Source organism: Dama dama, chromosome 4, assembly GCF_033118175.1.
Source record: "Dama dama isolate Ldn47 chromosome 4, ASM3311817v1, whole genome shotgun sequence".
In the NCBI taxonomy this organism is placed as follows: Eukaryota; Metazoa; Chordata; class Mammalia; order Artiodactyla; family Cervidae; genus Dama; species Dama dama.
This window is the reverse complement of record NC_083684.1, coordinates 52,236,264-52,254,512: the sequence shown is the minus strand read 5'-3', so window position 1 is coordinate 52,254,512 and position 18,249 is coordinate 52,236,264. Positions and strand designations below refer to the sequence as shown.

Below are 18,249 nucleotides of genomic sequence, written 5' to 3'. Positions count from 1 at the left end.
GCAGGAGACCTGGGTTTGATCCCTGGGTCAGGCGTATTCCCTGGAGAAGGGAATGGCAACCCACTCCAGTATTCTTGTCTGGGAAATCCCATGGATAGAGGAACCTAGCAGGCTATAGTCCATGGGGTCACACAGAGTTGGGCACGATTGAGCAACTAACAAGAGAGAAAGAAGATACATATAACTGAATCACTATTGTACAGCAGAAATCAACACAACATTTTAAATCCTTAAAACATTTTAAATACTTAAAACTTTTATAAAAAATCATAAAAATTAATTGCCTAATTATCCAACTTAAAATGTGGGGAAGAAATGGCAATAAACCAAAAGAAAGTACAAACAAGGGACTAATAAAGATAAGAATAAAAAGTAAACCTATATACTGGAGATTAACAAGGTCCCAAATAGGTCTTTGTGTTATCATATACCAAAAACTATGTTAATCAAGAAATCAATCCTGAATATTCATTAGAAGGACTGATGCTGAAGCTGAAGCTCCAATACTTTGGCCACCTGATGTGAAGAGCTGAATCATTAGAAAAGACCCTGATGCTGGGAAAGATTGAAGGCAGGAGGAGAAGGGGACGACAGAGGATGAGATGTTTGGATGGCATCACTGACTCAATGGACATGAGTTTGAGCAAACTCCAGGAGATGCTGAAGGACAGGGAAGCCTGGAGGACTGCAGTCCATGGGGTCACAAAGAGTTGGACATGACTGAGCGACTGAACAACAACAATCAAGATCATGCACATATTACAGGAAATAATAAATTAATCAACAGATTGAATAAAGACCGTCCCCCATCAGTTCCATACATATATGTTAATATAATTTATGACTGTCAATAAGAAGGGAAATGATGACCTTTCCATGTTCTGGAACAATTGGTGTACACACACACACACATAAATTATACTTTTATCTTTCAGAAACAGATTGATTCCAAAAGATTTTATAACAACCAAAAGTGTGGAAGGCAAAACTATAAACCTTTAAGAAGATAATGTAGGAGACTAAATTTAAGACCTTGGTGTAAGATATTGATTTCTTAAAACACACAAGAAAGAACAAGTCTTAAAAAAATTTTAAATAAGTCTGACATTAGAGAACTTTCACTTATTAAAAGATTCCCTAGAGAATGAAAAGACAAGCTTTCAATACATATGACTAACACAAGATAAACATCCAGAATATTTTTAATAAAATTCTATAAGACAATTTAAGGAAAAAAAGAGCACATAACTTTAATATGCATTTCATATTAGACAAATGGCCATTAAATATTTCCAGATAAAACCTTAACCTTAATTAGAGAAATGCAAAGTAGAACCAAAATGAAATTTCATCTCATATCCATCTACCAGATTGACCTAAATTTAAAATTCTGACAATTTCAAATGTTAGTAAGGAATAAAAGTTGAAAAATCTCCTTTGGAAAATACTGCACTGTCTAGTAAAGGTGATAACATTTGCATGTTCCAAATACCCTATGTTCAGTGATACAACATTCATAATATACATCCTAGAACAAAGGCTGGCAAACTATAGCCATGCCCCCGCAGCTAAATCCTGCCACTGCCTGTTTCTGTAAATAAAGTTTTACTGGAACACAGTTACACTCTTTTTTTTTTTTTTTTTTAGTTCTACCACTTTATTGCTACCAATCCATCTCCCTCCACCCTTGTGCACACATGCTCAGTCATGTAATCCCATGGACTTCAGCCCGCCAGACTCTTCTGTCCATGGACTTTTCCAGGCAAGAATACTGGAGTGGGTTGCCATTTCCTTCTCCCATTGATTTTTATACATATAATTTTTATTTATTTTTGGATGTGCTGGGTCTTCATTGCTGTGCAGGCTTTTCCCTAGTTGTGGTGAGCAGGGGCTGCTCTCTAGCTGCGGTGCACAAGCTTCTCATGGAGTGGCTTCTCTCGTGGAGCACAGACTCTAGGGTGCACGGTCTTCATTGCTGCACATGGACTCGGTAGTTGTCCTTTATTGTGCCCATCTTTGCATGAAATATTCCCTTGGTATCTCTAATTTTCTTGAAGAGATCTCTAGTCTTTCCCATTCTATCATTTTCCTGTATTTCTTTTCATTGATCACTGAGGTAGGCTTACTTATTTCTCCTTGCTATTCTTTGGAACTCTGCATTCAAATGCGTATATCTTTCCTTTTCTCCTTTGCCTTTAGCTTCTCTTCTTTTCTCAGCTATTTGTAAGCTCTCCTCAGACAACCATTTTGCCTTTTTGCATTTCTTTTTCTTGGGGATGGTCTCGATCACTACCTCCTGTACAATGTCATGAACCTCTGTCCTTAGTTCTTCAGGCACTCTGTCTATCAGATCTAATCCCTTGAATCTATTTGTCACTTCCACTGTATAATCGTAAGGGATTTGATTTAGGTCATACCTGAATGGTCTAGTGGTTTTCCCTACTTTCTTCAATTTAAGTCTGAATTTGGCAATAAGGAGTTCATGGTCTGTGCCACAGTCAGCTCCTTGTCTTGTTTTTGCTGACTATATAGAACTTCTCCATTTTTGGCTGCAAAGAATATAATCAATCTGATTTTGGTATTGACCATCCGGTGATGTCCATGTGTAGAGTCTTCTCTTGTGTTGTTGGAAGAGGGTGTTTGGTATGACCAGTGTATTCTCTTGGCAAAACTGTATTAGCCTTTGCCCTGCTTCATTCCATACTCCAAGGCCAAATTTGCCTTGGAGTCTACCACACAACTGCACTCATCTCACATGCTAGTAAAGTAATGCTCAAAATTCTCCAAGCCAGGCTTCAACAGCACGTGAACCAAGAACTTCCAGATGTTCAATCTGGATTTAGAAAAAGCAGAGGAACCAGAGAGAGATCAAATTGTCAATATCCATTGGATCATCAAAAAAGCAAGAGTTCCAGAAAAACATCTACTTCTGCTTTATTGACTATGCCAAAGCCTTTGACTGTGTGGATCACAACAAACTGGAAAATTCTTCCAACGATGGGAATACCAGACCACCTGACCTGCCTCCTGAGAAATCTGTATGCAGGTCAGGAAACAACAGTTAGAACTGGACATGGAACAACAGACTGGTTCCAAATCAGGAAAGGAGTACGTCAAGGCTGTATATTGTCACCCTGCTTATTTAACTTATATGCAGAGTACATCATGCAAAATGCCAGGCTGGATGAAGCACAAGCTGGAATCGAGATTGCTGGGAGAAATATCAACAACCTCAGATATGCAGATGACCCTTATGGCAGAAAGCGAAGAACTAAAGAGCCTCTTGATGAAGGTGAAAGAGGAGAGTAAAAAAGTTGGCTTAAAGCTCAACATTCAGAAAACTAAGATCATGGCATCTGGTTCCATCACTTCATGGCAAACAGATGGGGAAACAGTGGAAACTGTGACAGACTTTATTGTTTTGGTCTCCAAAATCACTGCATATGATGACTGCAGCCATGAAATTAAAAGATGCTTGTTTCTTGGAAGAAAAGCTATGACCAACCTAGACAGCATATTGAAAAGCAGAGACATTACTTTGCCAACAAAGGTCCATTTAGTCAAAGCTACGGTTTTTCCAGTAGTCATGTATAGATGTGAGAGTTGGACTATAAAGAAAGCTGAGCGCCAAAGAAGTGATGATTTGAACTGTTCTGTTGGAGAAGACTCTTGAGAGACCTTTGGACTGCAAGATCAAACCAGTCAATCCTAAAGGAAATCAGTCCTGAGAATACTCAGGAATACATTGGAAGGACTGATGCTTAAGCTGAAACTCCCAATACTTTGTCCACCTGATGCGAAGAACTGACTCATTTGAAAAGACCCTCATGCTGGGCAAGATTGAAGGCCGGAGAAGAAGGGGATGACAAAGGATGAGATGGTTGGATGGCATCCCCAACTCAATGAACATTAGTTTGAGTAAACTCCTGGAGTTGGTGATGGACAGGGAAGCCTGGTGTGCTGCAGTCCATGGGGTCACAAAGAGCAGGACATGACTGAGCAACTGAACTGAACTGACGTGATATAATAGGATGCATACAGCACTGCCTCTAGTATTCTTGTCAAATATATTTAAATGTAACCTAATCATGACAAAACAAGGAAATCCAGAATGTTAGGCTCGACGTTCTAGCCTCTTAAGTTCTTTAAAATGTCATTGTGAAACACAAAACAAATGAAGGGAATGCTGCTGCTGCTGCTGTTAAGTCACTTCAGTCGTGTCCGACTCTGTGCGACCCCATAGACGGCAGCCCACCAGGCTCCGCTGTCGCTGATATTCTCCAGGCAAGAGTACTGGAGTGGGTTGCCATTGCCTTCTCTGGAAGGGAATACTGCTCTACGTTAAAAAGATAGGCCCTTTTTTCACCATGTGAGAAAACAGCAAGATGGTGGCCATCTGTAAACCAGGAAGGGCTCTCAGAAGGAACAAAATCTGCCTGTATCGTGGTCTTGGACTTCCCAGCCTCCAGAAGTGTGAGACATAAAAGCTGGTCCACTGCAATGTGTGATTTTGATTTGGAGTATGTATCAGTTTTTTAAATGCACATATAGGGTATCGGGGAACAACTGGGACAATGTAAAAGCAGATTATATATTAGACGATATTATGAATCAATATTAAATTTCTTATGTATATTCATGGTGTTGAATACTCATAATATTGCACTTACAAATAGAGCAAAAAACAAACAAAAATATGTAAATAAGCACAGACAGATTAAGAGAATGGTGCAAAATGTTAAAAACTGGTGAATCTATGTAAAGGATATAGAGTGTACATCATAATATTCTTTTGCTTTTCCTATAGCTTAAATTTTTAAAAATAAAAACAGTGAAAAATAATTATAAAAATACTTGAGAACCTGAGATCACTGAATAAATGCCTGACTCATATGTACTGGTATAAACCTAATCTATTGCCAGCATTGATAAAGAGTCTTAAAGAAAATGACCCAATGCCAGGAAAAAGAATATACTTATCAGTAATGTTCATGGGCAACCACTACCACAGGCTTTAGTTGCTGGGCTCAAGCGATAACTAATCCTTGAGGGTCTGGGCCATAACGTAAATCTGAAACTGTCAGCTAATAAACAGGGCACCTGGGGCTTATGAAAAATTATTGCCTGTGTGTTCTTTCCCCTCTGCAGTTTCCGTCATGGTTTTTCTGGATTTTATCTTCTTCCACAAATTTAGGTTCCTTGACTCATTTCTTGCTCCAAATTCTTCATCTCCATTTTCTTTTGAATTTTAAGATTAAAATTTACATACATGAGTAATATGTTTTCCTTGTAAGGAAAAAAGAGAGATTATCAGTAATACCTAAAGTCCTCTCTGACACTCTCCCCCTTGACTGTAAGTCCTCGCTTCTTGCCTCAAAGGTTACCATTGACAGAGGGGCATATCCTTCCAAAAATATATACATTTTTTATATTAAATATATCATATAGTATGCTGAAAAAAGGTCCTCCTCAGCTCCTGTGACCTTTATTTCTAAAGGTCTTTAGTTTTGGGGGCGTCAAAGTACCTCTGTGAATCTGATAAAGGTGCCTCTACTTTCTCTGGAAAAGAAAAATCACATCTATACACATACAAAATGTCCTAAGTTTAATATACAATAAGAAATCCATCTACATGGAATCTATTCATCTCAGGTTAGTAATTCCTATTTTTTTAAACAATAACCTCTTTTCTCTTACAAGCAATCATCACAACTACTCAAAAGCCAAAAGAGACAACAGACAATCAAGATGTGGCTTGAAACCTATGCATGTCTGTCCAATTTGAAACCAGAATGTGTCACCTCTTTAAAAAAAACAAACAAACCATGTTTCCTATGTATCCTCTTGACAAAATTTTGGTCCACTCTGACATTCTGACCCACTCTAAGTCAGAGCAATTTGACCATCTCTATTTCACATAGCTATATTGGATCAAGCACACAGGTTCATTCACTCAACAATCTTGGTCACCAAACTTGCTACTCCACAAAATTGGGAAGAAATCAAAGTATTTGGTAAATGGTCCTAAAAATCAGATAAGCTTTATTAGTTCTTGCTCTTCTGTTCACCAAGGAGTGATGAAACGACAGCTCCATCTCTTTTGGGCTGGACGTTCACAAGTTTATGATTTTTTTTTTTTTTTTAAGAACAGGAGGTCATGAAGTAAGTGAAAACAAGCCCAGGCTTATCAACAGACCTATATCAGTTTTTTTTTCTCTTTGAGTCAAGGTATGCTCATAGAATGGAGAAGGAGATGGCAGCCCACTCCAGTACTCTTGCCTGAAAAATTCCATGCATGGAGGAGCCTGGTAGGCAACAGTCCATGGGGTCACAAAGAGTCAGACACGACTGAGCGACTTCTCTTTCTTTCTATAGTTTCTTTTGGAGAGGTAAATGGCGACCCACTCCAGTGTTTTTGCCTGGAGAATCCCATGGACGGAGGGGCCTGGTGGGCTGCGGTCTATGGGGTTGCAAAGAGTTGGACATGACCAAGCAACTAACACACACATGTTCATAGAAAAGGGGAACAGGGTTTGACCTAGAATTCAGGAAATCTGACTAATGCTGGACTCTACTGAAATTTATTTTTCTTGTATATAAAGTTATTTTATTGTTTTATTAACTGGATGGCCTCTCAACCTTACCCAACAAAGTCCCCTTAATAGTAGAAGAGAATGAATGCCTACTTTGAAGGGCTGTGGCGGAGGAAAAAGCAGTTACCCTAAGGTTGCCTTTGAAAATATGCTTCTTAAAAAAAAAAAAAACACAGCCGACTAAGTTGATTTTGCATTCTTCCCCATAATTACATGTATTTGATCCAGTTGAAAAATCAGGCCTAAATTATTTGTTAAATGAACTGATGACCTTTTCCAGATTATCAAATTGGTGTTCAAGGAAGAAATAATTTGACCATCCATCGTTTTTTCACAATCACATATACGTTCTTTTGCTAATCACACTCCTACAGACGTTCAGCTATAGGCATGATAAAAGTACATTTATATAAGACAAATCATCACCAGTCACACAACCACTCTCAATTATGGACACAAACTACAAAGGAAGAGGCCCCTTAATCTCTCAGACAATCCCACACAGTTATAAAATGCTATTACTAGGCAGCTTCTAGTACGAATCACCTGACACCCAGCAGCAAAGAGAATCACACACAGGCAGAAACACAACCCTACACCGGTCACTGAGGGACTCCTAGTCCACCCGAAAATATCTCTCAATGTCTCACACATATTCACCTCCACCAAAAGGACAGACACACAGGGTCTCGTGTCAATCTGACGCTCAAGCTGATTCCCTGCACCTCCCCTATCTGCCTGTCCCACTTTCTCCTGACCGGCCAAGACCCGCGAGACCACTCAACAGCGGCCGCAGTCTTTGCCCCGAAGGCTAGAGCCGAGCGCGTTCCACGCCTGCGCAATGAGCGCAGGCGGGCTCTCCCAGAAATCTCCGGGGCGCGGCAGTTGGAGCGAACTGGTTCTAGCAGCAGTGGGGTCCACGAACCCCGCCGGGAGTTAATGAACTAGGTCTCCTAGCGTCCTGGCCGGCCAGCCACAGCCTGCCCGGAGTTGGACTACATTTCCCAGAGCCACCGCGTCCCGAACGCGGCTTCATTTCCGTTTTTTCGCGCGATTTGGGGACGTTGCATGGGGAGAGGGCTGCGTCCCTGGAAGAGTTTGGCCTGGCTCCCGCAGGGCGGGCGAACCCGAAACCGGGCAGGGATTCCGGGCACCAGATCCTGGGCCCTGAACTGCACCCTCTGTCGAGGTATGTCCGGAACGCCAGGGCGGAAACGCTCCGAGGAAGCGTCACTGGAATTAATGTGTGTGGCCGTGTCTCCTGCTGGTGTGTGTGTGTGTGTGTGTGTGTGTGTGTGTGTGTACGCGCGCGCGCGCACCCGCGACAGGCAACCTGGTATTGGTTACCGTATCGGCGAATGGGCGTGTACTACTGTGGTTTTGTGTGTAAGGGTTTGTGTGAGTGTGAGCTGTTTGTGACTCTGAGGATGTGGTAGTTCTGCTTTGACTGTGTTCCTGACCGCGTGCTTACCTGAGTGGAAATGTGCTTATGTGACAGTATAATTGTGTGTGGACCGTTTGTTCAAGACTGCGGTGTGCGACAGTGTTGTTGTGACAGGCTGTTTGGAAGTGCTTGTGTTACTTTGAGGTTGTGTGTGTGTTACTGGGGTTTGCCTGTGACTTTGAGGTGTTATGATAGTGTTTCTGTAACACGACGTTTGTGATTGCTTATTTCCTCGAACTGGTACTTGCTTGTGTTTTTTGACTATCTGATTGAATGACAGTGAAAAGAGTAAGTGCTGTTGTGAAAGGTTGTTTTGGGCTGTGTGTGTCCCCAGCAGGGTGCTTGTATGTGCTTGAGTGATGTGTATGTTCGGTGTAGGATTGGATTTTCAGACTAGATGGTCAGACAATGTAGCGTTAACTTGGTGATTGTGACTGGCTGTGAGACTGTGGAAATATGATTGTGTGTGACTCTGTAAGTCATTTGTATGTTTCATAGCCTGTGACCTTATGGAAGTTTAGCTGGGTACAGAGGTAAAATTGCTTCTTGGTATTTCTGGATTCATTCTGGGGCTGAGTCTGCCTATGGATCAAGAATCCCATGTGGGTACCTCCCTGGTGATCCAATAACTAAGACTCCTTGCTTCCCATCCAGGGGTCCTGGGTTTCATCCCTGGTTGGGGGATTAGATCCCACATGCTGCAACTAAAGATCCTTCATGCTGCAACTAAGACCTGGAACAGCCAAATAAATAAATATTAAAAAAAAAAAATCCCATGTGGTCCTCTGAGGATGACTTCTTTCTCTTTTGATCACAGTGATTCATTTCCCCTCTTTTTCACACATTGGCTGTGGCGCTTCATTTTGCATATTTATCCTTAGTTTGCTGTGGGATTTAAGATGTAACTTCCCTACTGCTTGCTGATGCCCTCTCACCTGATAACCTTCAGGGTTTTGAATGCAGAAAAATGCCAGGAAGGAATAAGTCAGAAATTTGAACTCCTGATTTAAGAATATTAGTTATTTCTAAAGCACAGATCTGGCCTTGAGATGAGAATTTTAGAACTGATGGCACCTTCAAGACAGGTCACTGGGAAATGTAATGGAATTCCAGGAGTGGGAATACTTCCAGAGGGTGTGCTAGAAGAGTCAGTCAGAGACTTGGGAAACTGTACACTCCACTGCAGCACTCTTGTCTCCAACAGACAGCTTTGAATTCAGAAACAGATTCTAGCCCAAGATGGCTGCGATCTTGGCCCATAAAGTGCAGAACTGTTCTAGTCTCCTTCAGATTGTCCTCTATATTAAATGAGAGGTAGTAATGGGGTGGGGGTTCTAATTTAGAGTATACCCTCAGAAAGGCCCAGTATCTCATGGTTCTTTTTTTTTCCCCTCTGAGAGTAGCACCCAGAGGAAGGAAGAATGACTGTTGTACAGTCAGAAGCAAGCTTCAAGGTGTGTATATGTTTCCTCTTTGTTTCATGAAATGATTTTGTTTTTCCAGGACGTAAGAATCTTTTCTTTTTGAAATGTCCCACCTAAGCCTTCTCAAATGATGGAGAGGCCAGGCAATTTTCTGTAGACTGGGAGCAAGGAATATATGTGCAGTTAATTATAATGGATGCTTCCTGTTGCTGCTAAGTCACTTCAGTCGTGTCTGACTCTGTGCGACCCCATAGACGGCAGCCCACCAGGCTCCCCCGTCCCTGGAATTCTCCAGGCAAGAACATTGGAGTGGGTTGCCATTTCCTTCTCCAAAGCATTAAAGTGAAAAGTGAAAGTGAAGTCGCTCAGTTGTGTCCAACTCTTTGGGACCCCATGGACTGCAGCCTACTAGGCTCCTCCGTCCATGGGATTTTCCAGGCAAGAGTACTGGAGTGGGGCGCCATTGCCTTCTCTGTGGATGCTTTCCAAAAGTGGTTAAATTGAGGAAGAAGGGCCTTGAGATCCATAAATTTAAAAAGGAAGAGCTCTGTTGTGCTATTTCTGACATAGCAGCATTCTTTTTTAACTTTTTTTGTTATTTTTCAGAGATACACAAAAGTGTAATGAACTATCATATGCCCACCTTAAAAGTTATCACTTGGTAATCTTATTTCAGTTATTCTGCCTTCAGTTCACAATCCCTCCTAATTTGCCTTTTTTCTTCTTTGTCGTATAGGTTATTTAACAACACTTTATTTAGTTTTTAAACATTTTAAGGATCTTCCAGATGTTTTTCTGCTACTGATTTCTAATTTCATTCCATTATGTTCAGAGAATATAGTTCATATGACTTGAGTCGTTTTAAATTTATGAAAATTTATTTTATGACCCAGAACGTGTGGGCTCTCCTATAAATGTTTGGTGTGCACTGAAAAAACTGTATTCTGCCACTGTTGGGCGTAATGTTCTATTAATACTTGCTGAGACAGATGGATTGGTAGTGTTTAAATCTTCTATGTGCTATACTCTGTCGCTTCAGTTGTGTCCAACTCTTTGCAACCCTGTGGACTAGAGCCTGTCAGGCTCCTCTGTCCATGGGATTCTCCAGGCAAGAATACTGGAGTGGGTTGCCATGTCCTCCTCCAGGGGATCTTCCCAACCCAGGGATCAAACCCACATCTCCTGCATTGCAGGTAGATTCTTTACCCCTGAGCCACCAGGGAAGCCCCCTTAAATCTTCTGTACTCTTATTGAGTGAGTTGGATTTACCTCTTTCTCTGTAATTTCTATCAGTTTATGCTTCATATATTTGGAAGCTCTATTATTAGTTACATAAATATTTCAGACTGTATGTCCAGATGTTGAATTGACCCCTTTATCATTCTGAAATGGTTTCCTCTGGTAATATTCTTTGCTCTGAACATTTAATTTATCTGATATTTAATATAGCCACTTCAGCTTTTTTTCATTAATGTTAGCATGGTATATCTTTTTCTATGTTATTATTGTTCAGGTACTAAGTTGTGTCTGAGTCTTTGTGACCCCATGGACTGTAGCATGCTAGGCCTCCCTGTCCTTCGCTATCTCCTGGAGTTTGCTCAGATTCATGTCCATTGAACTGGTTATGCTATCTAGCCATCTCGTCCTCTGCCGCCCGCTTCTCCTTTTGCCTTCGATCTGTCCCAGCATTAGGATCTTTTCCAGTGAGTTGGCTCTTGACATCAGGTGGCCAAAGTATCGGAACTTCAGCGTCAGTCCTTCCAATGAATATTCATGATTGATTTCCTTAGGATAGACTAGTTTGATCTATTTGCAGTCCAAGGGACTCTCAAGAGTCTTCTCCAGCACAGTTCCCCAAAGGCATCAATTCTTTGGCCTCAACTTTATTTAAGGTCCAGTCTTTTTCTGTACTTTTAACCTATTTGTGTTCTGATAAAGTGCATTTCTTGTAGGCAGCAGTTAGTCGGATCTTGTGTTTTTATCCAGTTTAACAATAGCCATCTTTTAATTGGAGTGTTTTTCCTATTTGTAGTTAGTGTGGTTATTGGTAGTTTGGGTCAACTCTGTCATCTTGCCATTTATATTTGTTCCATCTGTTCGTTCTTTTTCCATTTTTTTCTGCTTCCTTTTGGATTGAGAGGAAGAGTTTCAAAATAACAAGGTCAACATTTTCACTAATCTTATAAATACAGAAAACAGCCCAGACTTCATGTAGTTCAACAGGACATAACCCACTAAAGGATCTATAATCAAATTCTGTGTTTTTAAAGTCACCTATAATAACACCTTTCTTATAGGTAAACCATCAACTTGAGAGACACAGGCTCCTTTGTTTCACCTTGCTTTCTACTTTTAGGGATTATCTTCCCACCACTTTGATTTAATTTTGTTTTAAAATCACATAAAATATTTACATATTTCTAAAATCAAAACTGTAGAACAAGGTGAATTTAGAGAAGTCTAGCATCCGTTCCTGTCCCTTTCACCTTGTTTCTTCCCTCTGTAGATAACTCCCTGGACTTACCTTTATTCTACTTTTCTCTCAAGTGATATATATATATAAGTGTATGTGTTTGTATGTATCTGAAGTAGTGAATAACATTTGGTTGTTTTCCTTTATATGATGTTAGCAGCCACTGATAATCTTTCCTTTAGAATCCATTATGTTTTCAGAAGTCATAGAATATTATTTAATTCTATCATTTCTTCTGCATTTATTAGCTGGGATACTTCTACAAAGGGAACCATCCTGTCATCAGTGTCTTAGTTACTCTGAAGTATAGCTTATGCAAAAAAAGTAGAATAGGGAATTCCCTGGTGGTCCAGTGGTTAGCACTTGGTGATCTCACTGCCCAAGCCCAGGGTTAGTCCCTGGTGGAAGAACTAAAATACGGCAGAAAAAAAGTAGGATGAAAGCTTGATTTTACATCTCATTATTTTTCAGTATCTTTCAAAATTTATCCTATATTTTTCCTTTAAATTACCATTAAGAACTTGTCGATGCAAATATGTTTGGTATGTTCAGTCTATAGCAGTTATTCTTATTAAAACTTAAATTATCTTTTATTAGTGGGATCCTCTTTACTACTTCTGATTTGGCTCCTTTTGAATTCCTTATGATGGCTTTTGGAGTCTTTGGTAGATGCCAAACTTTCTGGTGTAACAAGATGTTCTCGGCCCATCTAATACATTTTCCTGTGTTAAGTATGAAATCAGCCACTTCTGTATGGAGCTGTGGTTCCTTTTAGTGGTAAACTTTTAATAAGCCACAGTTAGGATAATAGTTTTCCTTGCTTCTGGTTGTTATTGCTTGTAGGTTTTTATAGAGCTGGTTACATATGTATTTTTTAAAAGGAGAAAAATAGATCCTGAGTTTATACTGATATTTCCAATGAATTTAAAGGTTATAGTTTTTCTTAATTTTTACATTTGTATCTCTTTTTGTACTCTAGAAATCTTTATTCTTAATAACATTAAGCTAATCACATATTTGCTTCATTCTCATTAATATATGTGTACCTGATATAATTATTTCAGAATGTGAATGTTTTAGTAATAACAATGCCAATATCATTAATAACAGTATAGCTGCTGAAAAACAGTTTATAGTTATTTCATCTGTAGGTTATATTGCACTTGGAATCTAATGTCAAATGTATACATTTTAAAGTTCCTTGAAATAAACACTTCCTTTCTGTGTTTAGCATGCTAGTATTATGAACAGATAAGTTTGTTTCAATTAGCTTTTGGTTCTTAGGGATTTTTTTTTCCAGTTTGATTTAATTTTGTCTTATATGAAACACAGTTCCAAAGTCAAATGAAGTCTATTTGATATTACCTTACAATTTATCGTGTGTCTGTGTTAATGAGAGATATTGAATTATAATTTTTTTTCTTGTAATATTTTTGTCAGGTTTGGTATTATGGGTTTTTTGCCTAAAAATATAAAAAAGAATGTTTACTCTTTTTCCTACTTTCTGAAAAAGTTTATGAAAGAATAGTACTATATCAGCCTTAAATGTTGGTAAAATTTACTGGTGGCCATCTGGGTCCTCTCTGTAGACAGGGTGTTTTGTTTTGTTTTACTGAAAATTCAATTTCTGTAATATATGTGAGGCAGTTTATTTTTTGTTTCTTCTTGTGTGACTTTTAATAATTTGTCTTTTAAGGTATTTGTCCATATTATTCATATTGTCAAGTTTATTGGCATAGAGGTACATTATCCTTTTAATGCCTATGAAGTCTGTAGTGTATTCTCCATATTGGTAATTTCTTTTTCTCCATAGACTTGCTAGAAGCTTATCAATTGTATTAATCTTTTGAAAGAAAACATTTTTTACTTTGTTGATTCCCTATTAATCCATTTTGGATTTTAATGGATCCATTTTAAATCCATTGTGGATTTTGTGTTTATTTCTTTATTTCTTTTCCTCTTACTTTGAGCTTCATTTGTTCTTTGGCCAGCTCCTGAACATGGGAACCTAAATCACTGATGGTATACCTCCCTTTTTACCTATCATTTAAAGCTATAAATTTTCCTTTAAATACTGGTTTTGCTACAGCCCACAAAATTTGGTAAGTTGCAGCTTATGGAATCTTAATTCCCTGACCTGAGATTGAACCCATGCCCCCTGCAAGAGAACCATGGACTCCTAACCACCGGCCTTCCAGGGAAGTTCCAATAAGTTGTGTTTTCATAGTCATTCAGTTCAGTCTATTTTCTAATTTCCTGTGATTTCTTCTATGGGTTATTTAAAAGTGTGTTTAGTTTGCAAATATTTGGAGTTTCTACTAGAACTCTTATTGTTGTTTCTGATTTAATTGTGTGTGAACCAAGACCAGAAAATATACTCTGAATGACTCAAAACTTAAAATATTTTTAGTACTTTGGTTGTGGTTATCCTAAGGGAGTTGCAGTCCAGGACTCAGGCCCCCTCGCCAGTCATGCTCTTAAACACACCTGCCTGTCTAACCCAAGTGCCTCCATTATAATCTCTCTCTCTTTTTAAAGAATACATTTACATTATGTATTTGATTGTTGCTGTGCACAGGTTTTCTCTACTTGCAGAGAGCTTTAGTTGTGGCGCTGTGCTTAGTTGCTCTGTGGCATGTGGGAACCTTCCCAGACCAGGGATTGAACCTTTGTCCTGTGCATGGGCAGGCAGATTTTTATCCACTGTACCACCAGGGAAGTCCTTCAGTACCTCTTTATCAGGCACCTCTGCCAAGAGTTCCGTATCATGGATATGGAGGCAAACCTTGATACTTTTTCTCCACTGTGACTTGGTACTCAATACAACAGTAGGGGAGTCAGCACTTTCTCTTGGTTAGCCTCTTGCTTATACTAGCTGATTAATAAGTGATTAAAGATTAAAGGCTTGACTGGTACTTTATTTTGGCTGTTGTCTTCCTCAGCTTTTCTAACAACTGGCAGCTCAGCTCGCTCTAGTACATCTCAGCTTTTGACAGTTGAGTGTGATGTTCTTGACAGTTGGGTATGATAGCAATTGTATCACAGTGCCTGATAGTTTTGAATAAATCTTCTATATTGTTACTAATTTTTAAAAATCTTTGTTGTATCAGTTACTGAGAGATGTTAAAATTTCCAAATCTGATTGTGGATTTGTCTATTCCTTCTTTTAGTTCTGTCAAGTTTGCTTTCAGTATTTGATATTTTTTTGTTAACTCTCTACACATTTAGGATGGCTATGTTTTCTTGATAAATTTATTTCTAGTATTACTCTTTGTCTTGAAATCTATTTTGCCTTATATTAATATGAGTACACAAGCTTTCTTATGCTTAGCATTTGTATGATATATATTTCTCCATTTAACTTTTAACCTGTCTGTGTCTTTGTATTTAAAGTGTGTTTCTTATAGATAGCATATAGTTGGAATTTGCTTTTTGTCTTGTTTTGATATTGTCCTTTTATTGAAATAATTGGATTATTTACCTTTAAGTTAAGCAAAATTTAGTTTAAACCTGCCAGGAATGGGAGCATCCACATATGTCTTTTAAGAAAAACTTGGCACTTTTTGGAGTTTAATTAGTTCACTTAAATTTGTGTCTTTAGCTCTGTGATGAATTTTTAATTGTGATTTTCATTTCACCAGAATTCTCTTTTATTGTTATGATGGGCACAGTTACCTATTGCAGCTGGAAGAAGTGGAGTTTCTAATTATTTGTTGAGCACCTGTATCAGTGATTCTCCATAGAGGCAGTGACTTTTCTGCAGGGATATTTTAGAAATATAACTGGGTGCTTGTCAGTGTTAAGATAACTGGACTGAGGGTGAAGGCTTCTGGCTTTTGAAAGACTGGAGCAAACCATGAATCTACATCATAGGTTTGACAGCTTTTCTGTATGGGGCTAGACAGTACATATTTTAGGCTTTGTGGGCCATACGGTTTCTTGCAGCTCTCAACTCTGCCATTATAGTGTGGAAGTCACCAAAGACAGTATATAAATGAATGAGTATAGAGTATAGATGTGTTTCAGTAAAGCTTTATTTTAAGAAATAGTTGGCAGGCATTAGTTTGCCCAACTTCGGATCTAGATGTCCTGCAGTGCACAACAAAAAAAATTGTTCAGTGACCTGCAAAATGAGGACCACAGCTGAGGGCGGGGTGGAATGTGTTTATTATTATTTGGGTCTAGAACCTCTCACATACTTTTCAAATTGTTCAACATTTCTCTTTTACTATTAATTGCATAGTTTTACTATTAGCTAAATCTTCCAGGAATGCTATCATAGTTTGATTGATAAAAGATTGTACTTTGTTTTATTCAGAAATTTACTGAGTTTTAAAAAACCATTTTTAAAAGTTACAGCACTGGTGGCAACACTGCTTGTGATGTTTGACTTGCCAATTATCACATACTTGTAGAAGTCTCTATTTGTAGTTAATGTATTTCCTTGATTCTACAGACCCAGACACACACACACACATATGGCCTTTATTTTAAAATGTCAGCTATAAATAAACGATGTCAACAAAATGTTTTCTGTGGTTGTAAGCATAAGTATTTAACTGTTTGTGCCTTCTGTGTTGTTGTGTATGATCATTAACATATTAAAATGTAACAGGTGGGCATTATCTCTATTTTTGGTACGGGTGAGTGAAGTCGCTCACTTGTGTCCAAGTCTTTGCGACCCCATGGACTGTAACCTACCAGGCTTCTCTGTCCATGGGATTTTCCAGGCAAGAGTACTAGAGTGGGTTGCCATTTCCTATACTGTATATAAATGCGTCTTATTGCCTACAAATTTCATTTTAGAAACAGAGAAGTTGTAAATATTTTCTTTTGTATATTGAGAGAGTGTTGAGTTTGACCAGGGTAAGAGCCATCACCTACCTGTATCTCCCCTGCTTAGTGTGTATTTTGTGGATAGTAGAAAGAGACAGGAAGAGGAAAACAACAAAGATAACTCTGACTTATCCATATGGAGCTTTGTACAAAGCATGGGCTCATGGTTTTGTTTTTTCCTCCCCAGCACTACCTTTTCCAGACTGTGCTTCTCTGAAATAGGAATCTAGAAGATGATCAACCATGTCTCGCAGCTGTAAAAACCATGGCTCAGGTAAACCAGTACCCTCTTTAAATAATCACTTTTTTACAGAGTATGTGCATGTTTGCATTGCTTATTCTGAAAAGGTCCTTCCTGACTCACCCCACTCAGGAATGTGCTTTCCTGTTTGTTCCATTGTTATAAGTGATAGTATTTTCCCTAAGTGTGCCTTTCCAGTCTACTTTATACTCACATACTTAAGCAAAAATCCAATGAGCATCTTTGCCTGGGAGCACTGATATAACAAAGGCAGAGACACAGATGTTTACACACCACACAGGAGAAAACTTTGAAATTCTTAGACCTAAGTTTCCTGGTTAGAAAAGGTAGGATTTGCTCTTGACTAGGCTTAGTGTCTGTATTTAGCAAGACCTCATGCTTTGTGAGCTTTTAAGATTAACAGCATGATTAGGGATTGAATACAGAGGGATCAGGCATCTACTGGGAATCCATGATTGACCAGTACCAATAACATGGATCATTTTGAGATTGAGCATGTTGGGCTAATCTTGAATGTGTAAGTTGAGATTATCTGTACCACCACCTTTCTGTTGCTTAGAATAAGGAAAAAGGTGTTTTTTAAGTGATGAATACTAACAAGAAAGATCATTATTCATATGATGATGCTGTTGAGACTTATAAACTCCCAAAAGTAAGAAATGCTTACGAGGTTTTTATATAACCTAAAGTGTTTAATGATGCACACTTACTAAGTCAGATATATTCTTTATATGGAGCTATTGTACAGCCTATTTTAAGTATTTATTAAATTGTTGGTAATAGGCAAATGCTTATGATGTAATATTCTGATATTAATATAATGAACCTGAGGTTTTAGTAAATTATCTCATTCTTTACAAATCTTATGGAGATTTTATAAGATTTTATAGAAAAATTTACCAAATGTTTTTCCTTCTTACGTGGAGAAGAAAGAGAAACTTGCATTTATTGAGCATGTATGGTATATAAGATACATGTTGAACAGGGTACTTTGTGTGTTATTTCTTTGAATTTCCAGATTTATGTGTATAATGAGATATTCTATATGCAGCAACATAGATAGATACTCTTTTTTTTTTTTTTGATAGATACTCTTATCTAAAGCAACAAGCATAAAAAGAAACTTGAGAAGCACCAATTTGTTTAGTGTCTCATCCATGTAAAAGACTGCCCAGCCAAATTGCTCTGTTCCCTTCTTTGTAGAGAGCTCTCTGTCA

The 18,249-nt window shown here is 38.6% G+C and overlaps 1 protein-coding gene across 2 annotated transcripts in view; it reads left to right on the top strand.

Annotated features, from left to right (window-relative positions):
- Positions 1 to 7,473: 7,473 nt before the first annotated feature.
- Positions 7,474 to 18,249, top strand: part of LOC133054275 (zinc finger protein 420) — a 97,776-nt gene continuing 87,000 nt past the window's right edge. Inside the window, exons 1-3 of one of the 2 annotated variants that reach the window (XM_061139118.1) lie at positions 7,474 to 7,782; positions 9,441 to 9,491; positions 16,958 to 17,044. In XM_061139118.1, coding sequence (XP_060995101.1) covers positions 17,036 to 17,044 — 9 coding nt within the window. In that variant the 5' untranslated portion in view covers positions 7,474 to 7,782; positions 9,441 to 9,491; positions 16,958 to 17,035. The remainder of the gene's footprint in view (positions 7,783 to 9,440; positions 9,492 to 16,957; positions 17,045 to 18,249) is intronic. The other variant, XM_061139111.1, reaches the window with a different exon arrangement.